This window comes from Populus nigra, chromosome 4 (genome assembly GCF_951802175.1).
Source record: "Populus nigra chromosome 4, ddPopNigr1.1, whole genome shotgun sequence".
Classification (NCBI taxonomy): domain Eukaryota; kingdom Viridiplantae; phylum Streptophyta; class Magnoliopsida; order Malpighiales; family Salicaceae; genus Populus; species Populus nigra.
The window spans coordinates 3,704,070-3,720,990 of record NC_084855.1 but is presented as its reverse complement, the minus strand read 5'-3'; the positions used below and the strand labels follow the sequence as shown (position 1 = coordinate 3,720,990).

At 29.2% G+C, this 16,921-nt stretch overlaps 1 protein-coding gene and 1 long non-coding RNA gene across 2 annotated transcripts; both read right to left on the bottom strand.

The window, feature by feature from the left end:
- Window positions 1–313: 313 nt before the first annotated feature.
- Window positions 314–4,207, bottom strand: LOC133692389 (uncharacterized). The gene is made up of 2 exons (XR_009841882.1): window positions 3,940–4,207; window positions 314–560 (listed from the first exon to the last, which is right to left on the bottom strand). It is a non-coding gene; the product is annotated as an uncharacterized LOC133692389 (long non-coding RNA).
- A 1,103-nt stretch (window positions 4,208–5,310) lies between these two features.
- Window positions 5,311–7,834, bottom strand: LOC133692936 (aluminum-activated malate transporter 14-like). The gene is made up of 6 exons (XM_062114116.1): window positions 7,561–7,834; window positions 7,302–7,442; window positions 6,723–6,995; window positions 6,324–6,442; window positions 5,729–5,872; window positions 5,311–5,634 (listed from the first exon to the last, which is right to left on the bottom strand). Exons 1-6 carry the CDS (start codon window positions 7,832–7,834, stop codon window positions 5,311–5,313), a joined length of 1,275 nt encoding a protein of 424 aa, XP_061970100.1.
- Window positions 7,835–16,921: the final 9,087 nt, after the last annotated feature.

Here is a 16,921-nt window from a genome sequence, read left to right as displayed (position 1 = left end):
CCCTGTCCTCTTCCCTTCTTGAAGTCAATCCATTAGCGTACATTCCTCTAATCTCGATGAAAGGAAACGCCACTGCATGCTCCCTTGATTTAACAGAAGTGGGTGCCACTGCCAATTTTTGGTCAATCATGGTTGTATAATTGTCAAATAAAACGCGGAAACATTCACGCACAAACAGGCATAATTGATGCTTTCCACTCTTAAGAATCCAAAATTGGATGAACAGGTTCAAGAAAGAACAAGAAAAACTGATCTTCCAAAATAAGAACGATAAAAAAAGAGGGGAGTGGAGAAGAAAAACCTTCGTCAACCAAAACAAGAATAAGAACATCGAAGGGGATAAGAATGGACTCGCTCTATGGGGTACATATATGGTAGACAGAAAAATCTAATCTTTTTGAGAGCCATTTCGTTTAATCAGTAAATGGATATTGCTCATATCTAATTGTGCATCCATGGAGCACCGAACGAGCCCCTCTTCGGCTTTGACAAATTGCAAACATGGCTATTTTAGCCTCTCCAAGACATGTTGTGCAGTCTGAACTGGTGAGGTTCTGAATCTGATTACAAGAGCCATGAGAAGCATTAGGATAAGGATAGATGATGCGGTAGTCATATGAACAGTTTTTTCCCTCTCAATTTTGTCAATTTTTTTTTATTGATTTCATCCTTGTGTGTGTGTGTGTAAAGTTGACATGTGTATGCATGCGTCGGTGCATAAATGTTGGTCGTCATCTTTGGAGAGCGTGTGCGGTGTCTCCAGGTGGCCAAATATGGGCTTTTAGGAGGACGTTCGATTCATCTCAGCAACCCTTCTGATCTTGAATGATGCATGTAATTAATGGATGTCCGGTTTGACATCGACAACCCTTTTTTTCGTCGGTTTTCACACCCGACCCTTTAGATTTTCAAGCTAGCCCCTCAATTTGTGTTTTTCTTCGGATTTGGTCCCTACTGTTTTGATTTTTAATTTTTCACTCTTGGTCCTTTTGTAAAGTTTTGATTTTCTTTTCAATTTCATCCTTCAATTCTAATTTGTCAATGTTGTTTTTTCCACTTTGGTCCCTATTCTTTTGATTTTTAATTTTTTCTTAACCTTTTTGTGCATTTTTTTTATCGGGTTTCAATTCCATAACTTAATCCAAATTTATGGTTTATTATTTTTTTCAATTTGAACTTCATTCTTTAATTTTTTGTCATTCTATTAAAGTTATTTTTCCTTTCAATTCCACCATTCAATTCAAAAATTTATAGTTACTCTCTAATTTATTTTGAATCCTTTTGTATAATCAACTTTTTTTTTTAATTTCATCATTTGATGTTTGATATGCAAATGATTGAGTTTCACAGTTTTTCTATGCATGGTGCTTTCAGTTTAATGACTTGGGTTATTGGTCTAAAGAGTTAACACAAGTTGATATTTTTTTGACTTATTTTCTTTTTCGATTTCATTGTTTGACATTAGTTTTTTTTAATTGGTTTTGTGGGTTTCTTTCTTTTATATCGAGTTATTTTGATTTCATGACTTAGACTGTGTATTTTACAAGTTAACCCAGGTTAGCTCGCCCCTTATTACTTAGGTTACATGTCTATCATACTACCTCATGTTAACTCGGACTAGGTTTTTTTTTTATCTATTTTTATCCAATTTTGTACTTCTAGTTTTTTTTTAATGTGTTTATTATCATTGCCTAATTTTTTTAACACCTAATTAAAATAAAACCAACTTATTAAACCTGGTTGAGACTATAACTTGAATTGTTGATTTTTTTTAAAACGTGTTTGCAACATCTAAATATCGTTTTATAAGGGAAAAAAATGCAAATCTACAACGTAGTGCAAGCCCACGTCTAGTTTACACGAATACCAAAAGTATCACCTTTAGAGTACATCCTAGAGTTACAGATAATTGTTGTTACATTCGTATCATGAACACTTCTAACAATAATGCACCATCCAAAAAATCCAACAATCACAAATGCCAATTTTGAAGGGAAACCCATGTTTTTGTTTCTCTTAATTTTATAAAAAACGAAGTTCTTTTGATTTTTCATTTTAATTTTCACTGGTTTCTCCATCATTTTTGCAACAAATGATTTCAATCCTTATATGATGCAGGAGGTTTTTAAAAATTATTTTTTCTTAATCATTTTTATCCTTTTTTATTTATTTTAGGAAATTATATGATATTTTTAAAAAAAATTTCCTAGTTTATTTAGAAAATTTATTGTTTTTCCTTTATTTTTGGATTTCATGGTTTGTTTATGTTGGTTTTCGGTTCTATTTAAATATTTGTAAACCTTTTCGAGTGGCAAAATACTTAAAGAGAAATATCTAGTAATAAAATCTTGAATTAGAGTTTGTGGTGTGACTATATTCAATAGAATTTTATGTTAATTGTTCTTGTTGTCTATCTAAGTCAATTGGTATCATAGCCTAATGATTTTTGGTAGTTAATTTTTTTGTATTGTTGAATAACCATAACTAGAAAAGATGGTCACAGAATAAGATGTGCTCATGTAGGTAGGAAAGAGAAAGTTTTTTCTTGGAAAAAAGAAGTTCAAGAACTTGTGATAAAAGGCATGGTGAGGAAAATTACAAAATTAACATGTCAACTAAGTATAATAAACATGCAGATGCAAGTTGAAGAATTATCCGTCAATTAGCAGAGTTAAAGAAGAGAAAATTAGAGAATCATGAGAAAAGTGATTATATATCCATGACCAGTTTTGAAAACCTGTTTTAGAAGCATAAACAGATGAGACAACTTATTGATCAGGATGAGTATCTTAAAGATTCTTAGTGAACCTGTTTATGATAAGATGAGTATACATTAGTATTCTCCACCAATTTATGATGTTTATTTTGGTGATGATTATATTGACAATTATTGCATAAATAATGATAGTAATGACAATGATAATGTCATTAATAATATCCTCATTGATAAGTTATAAGTTGAGTGTAAAAAGAACATGAAAGATGTTTTTTTTTTTTGTTAATTTAAGTTATATTAACTCATTTTATTACAAGTTTACTATAATCACAAAGATAAATTTGTTCAGTGGTTATATGGATTGCATGTTGGTGAAGGAAGTTTGAGGTATGCAATTCATTACTCTAGAAGCCAATAAGAAATAAATTAATTGTCAGTTGATGTTTCTTATGTAAATTTTAAAAGGAAGGGACTGAGGATAATATTTAAAACTATTATATGCTATAAACGAAGGAATAAAAAGTGTTGGAGAGCCTTGATTAGACATCTATGAGATCTTGAAAAGAGTAATTTAAACTCAATTGTTAGTTTTTTTAAATTTAAGAAGACTGATGTAAGAGGTTTTTGAGAAAAACTATTTTTATTTTTCCTATATATTTTAGAAAATTAAACAATATGCTTAATGATTTTATTTTCCTAGATTGTTTAGGTTGGTTTTTGAATTTATTTAAGGAGTTGTAAACTTTTAAAAGATAGACTAAATCTTTTTTAATAAAGATTTATGGTGTGACCATATTTGATTGAATTTTGTGTTGTTATATTGTTTATGTCTACGTAATTATTCTTTAATATATATATATATATATATTTATTTATTTATTATGCCTCTATTTTATTCTCCATGAAGAACAACAAGAAAAACATAGATATTCTCTGGAGTGATCCCTTAGTTAAAAGATCTGGTCTAGTCAAGTTGATTAATACAAACAATCTAGTGATTACTTAGTTAATCTCTTAGTTAATCTAGTGATTTACTAATACAAACAATTAAAAACTTTTTTTATTAAAATAATATTATTTTAATTTTTTTTTATTTTTTAAATTAAAGTTTAGATTGAGTTAGCCTCCTATTTATGACCTAGATCTTAATTTAGATTTTAAGCTGAGATTGGATCTTCTAACTATGATATGACTTTAGAAAAGAAGTTGAGAGATGATGCCACCTGTATTCATGAGTCCTTTAATGGGGCCGCCTTTGTTCCATCCATGCCGGCGTTCTTTATTTAATGGCATCCGCCTTCGTCTGACATTCTGGAATACCCTCTTCTTAACTTCTTACATAGACAAGCCCAGCAGGAAAAAGACTTCAGACTTTTCACATAAGAGGAGGTAGGCACACAGGCGGGTAGTTCTGATCTGGAAAGTGTATATCTTTTGTTCCGGTGGGTCATGAGCGTTGCTGACTCTCCTGTGGTTCGCAGGTGGTATGTTTCTCTGCCACCATGGCTCAAGTGGGCTTTCAAGTTCCAACTATTTGACTATAAAGTAAATAGGTTAAGAACATAGGTAGTGATGCTGTCGGCTAGTTGTAAAACAACCTTTTTCTAAGCCCCAAATTGTTTTGCTTTAATCCTTAAGTGGTTCTCGGCCGAGTTTATAGTACAACTCACATGGCCTCTGGTTTCGAGGTGGATCGTGGGCTGGAAGATTCGCAATTCGACCCATGCTACATTGCATCTCTGTGCCTAATACGATAGCTTTCGAACCATGTTTTTTTATAAATAGCCCAATTCTTTTTTCTTTCCTTTTTTTTTTATTTACATCCTTATGCAATCCTTGCTGTAATTGCACTTCTGCGATTGGTGTAGGCTAAGGGGATGTTGGAGGATATGCTAGTAATCGTTTGTTAAAGTGTTTTTTTTTTGAAAATATATTAAAATAATTTAAAAATATAAAAAAGTTAATTTTAAACAAAAACAAATTTAAATTTTTATGAAACTTTGTTTCAAATGGTGTTTAAGAATGTCTAGTATTGTGATGCAAAATATTTTTTTAACAGTATTTTCTTATTAAAAATATATTAAAATAATTTTTTAAAAGTTTTTTTTGTTTTTAATATTAACATATTAAAATGATAAAAAATATTAAAAAAATTAAATTTGATTATTTTAAGTTAAATGCACTCTCAAAATGTATCCAAACAGTCAAACACAATTTAAAAAGCAAAAAAATAACCATATTAAAAACATTTTCACTTCAATGGCCGAGTAAAATTTCAATAAAATTGGCGGTTTAGATTCGAGTATTATCATTTCTTGATCAGCTTTGAGGGCACAGCCACACATCATGGATATAATTATCTAATAGGGTATGAATGTCAAGACGCAGATTTTATTACATGGATCCAGATCCTATGAGAACATCGTCTGATCAAGTGATCGCTACCGTTTTTCTCAATAAAATTATATGTCAACGAGACTTTTTTTTTTTTTTGGGCATTTTAGACCTCTTTTATTAAGCATATAGATATATTTGTTGGCCAAGCCAAAGACATGGCAAATAGTTGCGCGCAATATTATCGATCACCTAGAAATTTAGCTTCGGTTGAAAGCAGCAAGTTCTCCAAGCTCTTCCACCTCCCTGGCTAAACCTTCCAGCTTCTCTGCCAGCTCCATCAGTGAGAACACAAAGCATGCTATTGCAAGTCCCTCAGCTGTATCAAGTTTTCCTAGTTTGAAAGGAGACATGACCTGACTAAGCCCTTGTCTTGCTAATTTTAACTTTGGCACTATTAAAGTCTCTGACTGGCACCGTCTCATTTTCTTGATGCTCTCTCCCAGCTCTCTCAGGGTCCACGCAAGTGATGAGCCAGCTGCTTCACAAGGTTCTTTGATTGACTCCCTCAAAGCTTTCAGGGGCTATGATAACACAATTTCAATGGTTTAGGTCAACAGATTTCAGAAACTTAAATGGAAAAATTGAAATGTTGAAAGAAAAGTCAGTATATATTACCTCTTTGGAAGAATTAAGAGAACCCTTGAGTGAAAGTATGGTGGCAGCCAATTCTCTAAGAACCTCACCAATCTTTTGGTATTTCTCCCAAGGGTGGAACAGCCCAAATTTTCCATGCCACGGTTCCCATTTTGCAAAATTTACCTAAAAACACCAGACTCCATATTTTTATTGATTGCTTGAGCAAAAGAGATAGCAGGAAACATGGGGAAAAAAATTACTCAGGACAATCCTAGAGATAAATAGGCAGCACAAGTCAGTGAATTGAGGTGAGAAAATTGTTATTTTTGACAGGATAAAAAAAATATGACAAGGAAATTAGTTTGGCTAACCAAACTTCAATAGTGTCTTTGACACTTTCCTAGGCAAAAGAAAGCCCAAAATCTTTCTCAGTTGTAGCGTTACAGAACTCCTAGTTATATAAATTTTATTGAATTTGCACAAAACAAATGGCCTCGAAAGCATTTGTTATAACTTCTAATTTCCTTTTTGTTAAATTATCTATGGGTCATCCTTTAAAAAATTCAATGATAATTAACAGTGGATGCTTATGGTATTTTCAAAATATCGGGGGACGAAGGAAGGAATATTATACCAAGGATTCATCCTTTGCCTTAGAGTTTAGCACTGATATGCAGTTCCTGAAACTAGCAATTGGATGAACTGACTGGTTTTCCTTGTCGCCGACTAATCTGAAATACTCCTCTACGCATCCTGCAAAGCAGTAAAAATTCTCACTCCTTTCTAGTTTTTACTGTCAAGAAAGATAAAATGCAGTTCATACACTCAGTTTTTATTGTGTTTGGTATTGTGTTCAAACTGCACATTTTTTATTGTTTTGATATGATTTGTTACAAATAAATTTTAAAAAATAAAAATATATATTATTTTAATATATTTTTAATCAAAAAATATTTTAAAAATAAATTTGTATAATAAAAAAATATAAAAACTGATCTGATTGAATTCTTAATTAATTTGTTGAATTGCCAACCTTCGATGGAGCTTGCAAGGTCTTCGAATTTGGAGACCGTAGAATTATGAATCTCATCACTAGCCCATGTGGGGAAAAAAAATAAGCTTGTGCAAATGCAGATAGCGAAGCCCATAACAATCATCACGAGACGTTCACGAGCTATTTCCATGACATTTTCTTCACGTATACCGGATACCGAGACCAGATTGAATGTGAGGATGAATATCATGACTCCATAGTCATATCTCTTCTTAATGTTCGGAATCAGTCTAGCATATGTTGCTGCCCCGCCTGATCCACAGTCAATATTGAGCGATCAGTCTCAAAATAATTTAAATGACTGGTTAGGCAATAAAAGAAAAAAATTATACTCACCTTTGACACGATATTGTGGAAATTATAAAAACATTTAAAATGTCTGAAAATATTACCAAAACTCTTGTAACTGTGTTGGCCTCAAAAACTTTATTGTTAAAGAAAAACAAACAATGATTGTTGCTGCAATATTCTTCTCTTCTTTCTTTGATTGATTGCTGATTTGAATTTGAATATTTTTTTTTTGCTGATATTGAATTCTGGGAATGATGAAAACGTTACCAAAAATAAAGAGAGAAACACCAACGATAAAAGGGTTGCCGATTCCACCAACTTGTTCACCTAAAATTGCCGCTATACATCCCAACCCGCCTCCTAAAACAGTCCCAATTCCTCGATAGAATCCCTTGCCAAGCGTAGCTCCTGAAATGCATGTGTGATGAAATAAAAGTTTATTTGGAACACGTAGCATGCATTCATTACCAAAAATTAAAGTTTAAGCAAATTAATACTATATACTATATCTATGGCATGGACCAACCTGCGTGGAACTCAAAGATGACAACAACAGTCATTATAGCCCACATCGCATTATCGTCTCCAATTTCCTTGTAGAGACGGTCAACGAAGTAGACAAGAGAAACCAAAACCAGAGCAGTTCCAACTTTGATACAGTGAATAATTTTCTTTATGCTGTTCTTATTTTTCTGGACAAAAGAAACGATAGGACTTAGAGAAACTTGGAATTTCCTTCTCTCTTTGAGATCACCAAATCCCTGATCTCCATCTGGAATAGGAATTACAGTTGAACCCATTATTATGAGGCGATACTCTCTACTATTATTTTTTTCTCTCCTTGAAAAAAAATATTAATTACTTGATTGTTCAATATGGCTAGGGTGGAGAGAGGAGCAGCTATTTATAATAACAAGGATCGATGGCTTGAGATGTAAAGTGAAAAGACAGTAATTGTGCGTAGCTTCAAAGTGGACACAGGCCTTCACATTTCAAATCACACTTACATTTACATGGAGTAATGCACTGAAACATGCAAAACTCCATTTATCTTAACGTAGGGTTCGTTTTAGTGAGCTTAGTGATCCTAGTGGAACACCTTGAACAACACAAGTGTACCTTCTGTTACAGTAATGTGGAGGATGGTCTTTTCGCAACACTTATATATATATATAATGCTATTTTACAACATCTTCCCACAAAGATAGAAAGTTACTCGGATTCTGTAATATAACCTAAGATTAAATCCTAGAAAATCAAGCATTAGATCATGCATTATTAAATATTGAGCATATTCCTGAAAATTTTCTACATCTTTTAACTCAAATTACTTTAAAAAAATATATCATAAAAATTACATTAATTCTTTGAAATGATTTTAAAATCGACACTATTGCTCTCTTTGGTATAGGTGCATATTTGAATTGTATTAAAAAAAATAGTTTCAAAACAATTTTTATAAAATACTTTCGAAAAACTTTCTACAACAAATAATACTAAATTAACTATAAAAAACAAAACTCAAGTATCAATTTTTAATAATGGGTTTTTTCTTAAAACTTCATTTGTTGTTACTAATGATATTAATCATACTGTTATTCTTAACATTTATTTTATTGATATGATTACTTTTTATAAAACTAATCATGAAAGTACTATTTCAAAAATCAATAATTTGAAACTTGTTTTTCCTTTATTATAAAAGCCAAAGACAAGAAATTTAGATCTCATCAAAACATGTTTTATTCATTCTCATCGTATCAATGCATTGATTCAAGGAAAATAAATTTATCTCATGCATCTTAGATAAAATGTCTTTTTACAAAAAAAAATTAAGCAGCAATTACAAAATCTTATTTTACAAAAAAAAATTTAGAATTTCAAAATAAAATAGAAAAAAAATTTGTTTTGATTTACCAAATGCTCTTTGAAAGAGAAAACAACATATTGTTGATATTTCTTATGATGTTAGTTTTAATGAAAAGTAAATTCCATAAAAGCAAGACCTATTTAAATGAATGTTGAATTAAAACAACATTGTCTACTCAAAATCAAAGATTTAGAGCCTAAATCTCTTATACAAAAGTTCAGATCACCTTGGTCATATGCAGTTTTATATGTTAATAAAAATTCTGAGATTGAACAATGCATATCAAGACTCGTCATAAATTATAAACCATTGAACAAAGCATTGAAATGGATTAAATACCCAATTCCAGACAAAAACAATTTGTTACAAAATCTACATTCTGCATTCATATTTTCAAAGTTTAATATGAAGTTATGATTTTGGCAAATTCAAATCCATTATAAAGATCATTACAAAACTATATTTACAGTTTCATTTGGTCAAAATAAATGGAATGTTATGCCATTTGAATTAAAAAATGCTTCATCTGAATTTCAGAAAATTAGATGTAGAGGAAGCTGAAATAAAAGTTGTTCTATAAAAAATAGAATTTATGGTTTAAAAAGATAATTTATAAAATAAACTACAAGTTATATGGATTTACTATCATATCATCACTCATAAACGAGACTTACACTATTTAGTAGCGTTCATCTATACTTCTAAAGTTCTCTCTTCTCACCAGGTTTCTGAGATTTTGTATAAACAATACTACTCAGATCTTAGTAGGCTCTGATACTAAAAATTAAACAAAAGAGAAACCACAAGATAAACAACACAAGAATGTGGTGATATATATATTGGAAAACTTGTTAAAGTATGATTAAGGACCATATTTAAGGTCAAATTAGTGAGATCTACTCATTTTTAGGTTAAAACTTTGTTGGAATTTAATCTCCAACATGAGCTATTTAACATGAAACATTAATATGATTTAAATAAATTATGGATGAATGAGAAATTGATCTTAAAGAACCCTAAGTTGGCATATTTTGGTGAAATCTAAAACCAATTAAAACAATTATATCCCAAATAGAAAAAAACAAAACAAAACAAAACAAAACTTAATTGGTTTTTATTATAGAACCATAGTTTTTAAATATATATATTAGACTAGTAAGCAATTATGTTTAGTTTATCATAATAAGACATTCTAAACATAAAATTTTTTTCAAGGAAATCCTAGGGTTTATACAAGTTTAAATTTATAAATATACAAAATAATAACTCATGGCAAACATGTTATCAACATAAATATAATACTAGCATGCATATTGGTAATAAAAATAAATATGCTTAAATTAAAATAAAGGAGGGTACATATTTTTTCAAGCACTTTAAAGTAATGAAACCTTTGTTGTTATTAATGATAAATTCTTTGTCTTTAAGACTTTAAATGTCATCATTCTCTTCCATAAATATTTTCTGCAAATTTAAATAGTTTGTTCAGCTAAAAAATTCAGATTTATAACCATTATATTCATATTTTATTCTTGATTTATAATGGCTAATCAAATATTGATATCACTTGATAATGGTATAAATTAATTCTAGTATTACCAAAACTAGCTCTTTAATGTTTTAGTTTCCAGAATCCACCATAAAAAATAGGGTGATGAAAGACTTTAACACAAGTTTTTTGCCAGATTTTTACACACTTTTCTTCACCTAATTTTTAGTATTTTCCTTCTCTTTTTTCATACTTTGATTTTTCTCTCAAATCTAGAGCTTAGGTTCACTTTGTTGAGAATAATTGAGTCCTTCTACTTTAATTCAAAGTTCTTGTTTAAAAATGTTTCTAAATTACGATAGTATTATTGAAATCTTGGAAAACATATTGTAAACATACTAATTGCATAAATAGGAGAGTAAGAAAGCCTTAAAGATAGATGATTCATTCTTTAGAACAACAAAATTTTTATTGCTTTAAAGTGATTAAACAAGTAAGTACTCTTATTTTTTTTTAATATAAATATAGATATTTTTATTATTAGTATGCATGCTAGGATTTTGATCTGATATCAATTGTAAGTTTAATTATATGCTTACTTTGCATGCTATAATTGTATTATTATATTTGTTTTGAAAACATGTTTGCCATGAATTTTTATTTTGCATGCTTATAGATTTAAAATTTTATTAACTCTAAGCCTTCCTTATTAAACATATTTTATGTTTGAATGCTCTTGTTATAATAAATTAAATATCATTGCTCATTAATCTAATACTTTGAAAACATATTTTGGTTTTCCTTTCAAATGTAAAGCTTTAACTTTGTTGAGGGATAATATAGTCTTTTTATTTTAGTTTAAAAATCTTATTTAGAAGTGCATTTAAACTAAGATGGTTTTATTGAAATCTTGAAAGGCTTATTGTAAATTAATATCCTAGTTGCACTAAATGACGAGTAACTAGGATATTTACTATAATATTGATATTGTATGCTCATCCTTAACCGTGTTATGGTTGTGCCAATTCATCTAATCTTAGTGAACAAACTATTTAAGCTAAGTTTAGAAGAATGAAAAAACCTTAACACCAAGCTTTAAAATTAATACATAAAATCATATCTTAATGTACCTTGTTTAATAACTTGGATTTTTAAAATAAGAATAATATAAGACTTATGTGAACTTGGATGATTAATTTCACCGATTACAACAAATCAAGCCACATTGCCGGTAGTGAGACCAAAGGCCGTCACAAGCACATTAAGTTTAGACAAGCACTTTCGATTAATATGTCGAACTAATGGCTGCAAGAACGGGTGCGCCATTCCTAACATCGTTTCCAGCATCCCAAAATTTTAGTGTTTGTATTTTCGTAACCGTGTGCATATGTTTAGTGGTTGCAGAATGATAAATAGCAATTTATTATCAAATAATCATCTTGTAGAATCTTACTATTATTTTGTGCAAATTTAGTTTTAATTATAAATTAGTACTATGTGATTTGATATCGTGATAATTTGTTCATAAAAAAACTATTTTAATTCAAAAAGTAAACTTTAAAATTAATCTTATTTAATTCTTTAATATTTATTAACCGTGGATGAGACTTTGTTTTAATTTTCTTGGGGTTAAATATTGGAGTATTAATTGCTTTTGATCAGAAATGAAGGGTAGTTTGAATGTTGAAGCCCTAGAAAGAAACAAGGCAGTAAGACTACGAGTCAACGCATAAGATATAGAGTGATTGAAGCAGCGTAAAAGAATATCAATGGGTTTAAGAATAAATACATACTTCAGACTTAGTTGATGATGGAGTGTATGTTTGACATTACTTTTGTTATTTTTAATTTTTAATTATATTTTTAATATTTTTAAATTGTTTTAATGAGTTTCTATTAAAAATAAATTTTAAAAAATAAAAAATATTATTTTAATATATTTTTAAATAAAAAAATCATTATTCCAGACATTATCGTAAAAATTAGAAACCAGAAAGTGACCCCTTACACATCGCAGTAAGATTTATCCTAATAAATTTATATGTGCCACTTTCTATTGTCCGTGACGTGATGATGCTGTATAGCTTTTTAAATTTTGTCGGAAAAGTTTAACTTAGTAGGTTGAGATGATTTTTTGATATCGTATTAGAGCGTTAATAATAAAACGATTACAAGTTTAAATTTCATCATTTTTATTTATTTGATAAAAATTAAATATAAAATAATATAAATTTATGTAAATTTCAAGTTGAAAAAGTTTTTATTTAAAAATATATGTTAGAAAATAAAATAAATTATATTTTAAAATTATAATTAAAAATTTAAATTATTAAATTAAAATAATGATTTGACAGCGTTCAATACAGCATCATGTTCCATCTTGTTTCTTATCGTCGGAAGAAAACTCCTCTGAATGCACAAACCACTGAAGTCAGTGTCACAATTAATAAGGTATTGATGTGGACGCAGTATAGCCCTTCTTTTATCAAATTGAAGATGACAGGTAAATTAATTTAATTTAACCACTTAAAAGTGAAGAAAAAATATATTATTAAAGTTAATAATTAAGCAGTAATGATTCAGACCTCACTAATTTTAGATTCTTTAACTGAATTAATAAAATTAAATATAAAATAATAATAATTTTGTACAGATTTCAAAATATAAAAAATTTCACTTAACAAAATTTAATATTTAATCAAATATAAAAAATAAAAAACAAAAAGTATAGTAAAACGACTTAAATGTATGTAGAAGCTAAAAAAACTAAGATTGACCTCAGGAGTAATAGTATTTTTTTGTTATTATTGTGTCAATTGAAAAACAATTTAGTATTTGACTAAATAGAAAATATAATAAATAAAAAATATATTAAGGTATTTGTATTTAATTTCATCATTCAATTCTAATTTGTCATGTATTATTTTTTTTAATTTGATCCTCATTTTTTTTATTATTGTTTTAGTTATTATTTTTTTCTTTTCAATCTCATCATTCAATCAAAAAAAGTTTATTTTTTTATTTCAATTTTGATTCTCATTCTTTTTACTTTGTTTTTCATCGTGTTCAATTAATTGTTCTTTTCAATTTTACTCTTCAATCAAAAATCAATTTTATTTTGTATTTTAATTTTGATCCTTATTTTTTAAAATTTTATTTTTTTTATTCTAGATTATTTTGTGTAATTGATATTCTTTTTCCAAGTTAATCCTTCAATATTTAATTGGTTGAGAATTATATTTCATGGTTTTTCCAGATAAGATGCTTTTGGTCTAATGCCCTGAATCACGGGTTTGAAAAATTAATGATGATTCACATCCTTTTTTTTTTATTTATGTTCTTTTCAGCTTTGTGATTTTTTATGTTTTTTTTCTACCGAGTTATCTCGATCTCATGACCTGAGTTGCAGGTTTAGCGATTTGACTTGTCCCTTGTTCTCCGGGTTAGAGGTTTGTCATGCGAGCTTAGATTGAGTTGAGCTGGGTTTTTATTGTCCTTTTTTAACCAATTTCATCCTTTTATATTTAATAGGTTCAGAATTGAGTTATATTGTTTGTTCTATTTACAAAAATATTTTTTACCAGGTTGTTGTTATTATTATTTTTAATTGGTTCCATTTGTTGTCATTATTTATTTTTTTATTACCCGATTAAAATAAAATCAGTTTTTTTAACGCAATATAGTCCATGATATGAATTATATGTTTGTTTTTTTTAAAAAAAATATTTGCACTATTTGAATATCATTTTTAACACAAAAATAGCCTCGGGACATAAATCGGCTACACGACTAGTTAAATCTACACATGGTCCTTTTTAAGCAGGATTAATCATAATAGTAGATAATAAGGTATTTGGTGTTTAATCTTTAATTTTGCTATGATCTACACGTGTATAATTTTAATGGTCCCAAAGTATTTAAATCTTAGATTCTGTTATATTTTGTGTGCTCATATTTATAATTTTCTTACTAAAAAAAGAAAAAGAAAATCAAGCTATAAATAGATTAACAAATACAAGGACTAATTAATTATTTTTGAAACTAGAGATAGTACTCAATCTATTTAACAAAACTATCAGGACTGATTTAGAATTTACTCAAAAAAGAATCCCAGCTATGGCGCATCATGATCGGCGCGACCAACAATTTCAGTGTACCGAGTCCCGGTCGCCGCTGGCTTCCGATTTGACAACTCCCACTCCCTCCCCAATAGAAATCTAGCTACTGATCACCCACATGCCCGTAATGTGCTAATGAAAGTACGGTAGGTGCGTGTTCTTCGGGGTCCTCAGATCAACAATGGCCATTCGCTGGCGACATCAGGCAACCAAAGGCACCTTCAACGGGTGTGAGAGTTTTTTTTTGAAGAGTATTATGCTTACACGCAAGGTTGTTGGTTGTTTTGGTTTGGTCTTTAGTATTTGATGTTGACAAGAAGATCTTTTGATCGTTTCCTCGGAGTCACCGAGAATGCGCATTCTCCTTCGCTTTTTTAAGTTAGAAACTTATCACTTCATACTGTAAACTTTGCATCCATTTCTTGGGGTACGAAGATCGTACCTTTCCATTTCCACGCGTTTGGGACGGTTATTTTTCTTTATTTATGGAGAAGGGATCAGGAAAATGACCACTTTTTTAAGCAGCAAACGTTATTAATTTTAAACAATTCAATTTTTTTTTAATTTTATTTTTTAATATTATATTGTTTTGAAATTAAACTTCTTAATTTTTTTACATGGAGCTATTTTAATTTCATGGATTTAGTTTATTTATTTTTATGATTGCTCCCTTTAATATTAAATATGTTAGAAATAGAATATCATTTTTTTATAAAATTATTTTGGTCTTATAATATAAGTTGTGAATTTAACAAGTTAGCCCTGGTTGACCTAGATTGTTTTTTTTTTCCGATCTCATCCTTCAACATATGTTGGTTTGAAATTGAGCTTCGTATTTTTTTTTTATTTTTGAATAAGATTATCCTGATTTTATAACCAGTATCATAATTTTAGTAGGTTAACCCGAGTTAATTCAAGTATTTTTTTATCTTTTTTTAAATTTAATATTTTTTTCAATTTCATCATTCAACTTTAAGTTGATTAGGAATTGACTTTCATAATTTATTTTGATTTATTTTTTACAAGGTTATCTCGATCTCATGAACCAAGTCGATCCAATATTTTATTTTAAAAATATTAGGTCTGACACTTGCCAAACCTAGCCACAAATGAGCTTGGCAATATGCGTAACCCAGGCATGTTAAGTATGGTGTTGACCATATTCAAAAGATGATTGGGTCTAACACTATTAATTTTATAGATTTTTATATAAATTCATAGATGAATTATTTCTTAACAAATATGCTTAATTAAATAAGTCTATATTCCACCAAGATCATTAGATGTATTAAAGTCTTTTATGGCATGTTATTTCTCCATCTTTTAGCTGAATAAAATGAGTGGAATATATCTCACAATACAGCTCAAGATATCAAAAATATAAAATTACAATCTAGCCTCTTTTCTCCACAAAAAGACAAAGCTCGTGAGCTATAAATAGACCATGAACCCTTCAGAATAAAGATTAATAATTTTTATTTTTTATTTCATATATATTTTCAGAGCATCTTTCTCTTGAATATTATTATATTTTTTCTCTCTAAAAAGATATTTATTTAAGTATTAGAGAATCCTCACCTCTACTAAATATAATTTTTTTTGCAGCCACAAGTTATCTTGACCTCACCAAACATCAAGTATAAGTTATAAACTACCTTAGTTAGGAAGAATGAATGAGATTGTAAGAAGTAATTAATTAATTAATTAATTATCCAATTTGAAAGTCATATTATTAGACTATTTGGATTTTTTATGACTTAATCACCTAGAATATTATAGCATAAAAAAAATAAAATGGAAATGACGTTGAATATTTTTCACATGTAAAGATTTGATCCGGTGGTTTTGTGTTCGATTACTAACTTTATTTCATGAAACAAAATCAGAGTCCCAGCAATTCTTTTGTTTTTTTTCCTCTCATATAATTGAGGAGAGGGTTATTCATTGTATAGAAAAAGTTAAATAATTTGTAGGTGGCATGGCCTAATTATTAACTATTAGCCTAATCATGATCAATTGACGTAAGATATCATTACTTGAGTTAAATGGGCCGGCAGCCATGCAAATATGCATCTACAACTGTAGATTTATGGGTTGCCGCTCTATCTACCGCAACGTTATCGAGTTAAAGAAGAAGGACAACAATGGGTTCCAGATGCCGGAGCACTTCAAAATTTTGTCGCTGCTCAGCGATGGCCACTCTCGTAAGCACTAATTAATGGGCGGGTGGAGAAATCAGGCGCTTTGCACAGCTAGCCTAGTCGGAACCCATTTTTTTGGCTGTATATTTTCTTTATGAATTGGGAAAAAGAATTGGGCACTTCGAAAAGAAAATCCTTACAGTATCATTAAATCTTTTTTAAGCTCTAATACTATATTATATTAAATTCAATATAATATTAAAATTTTG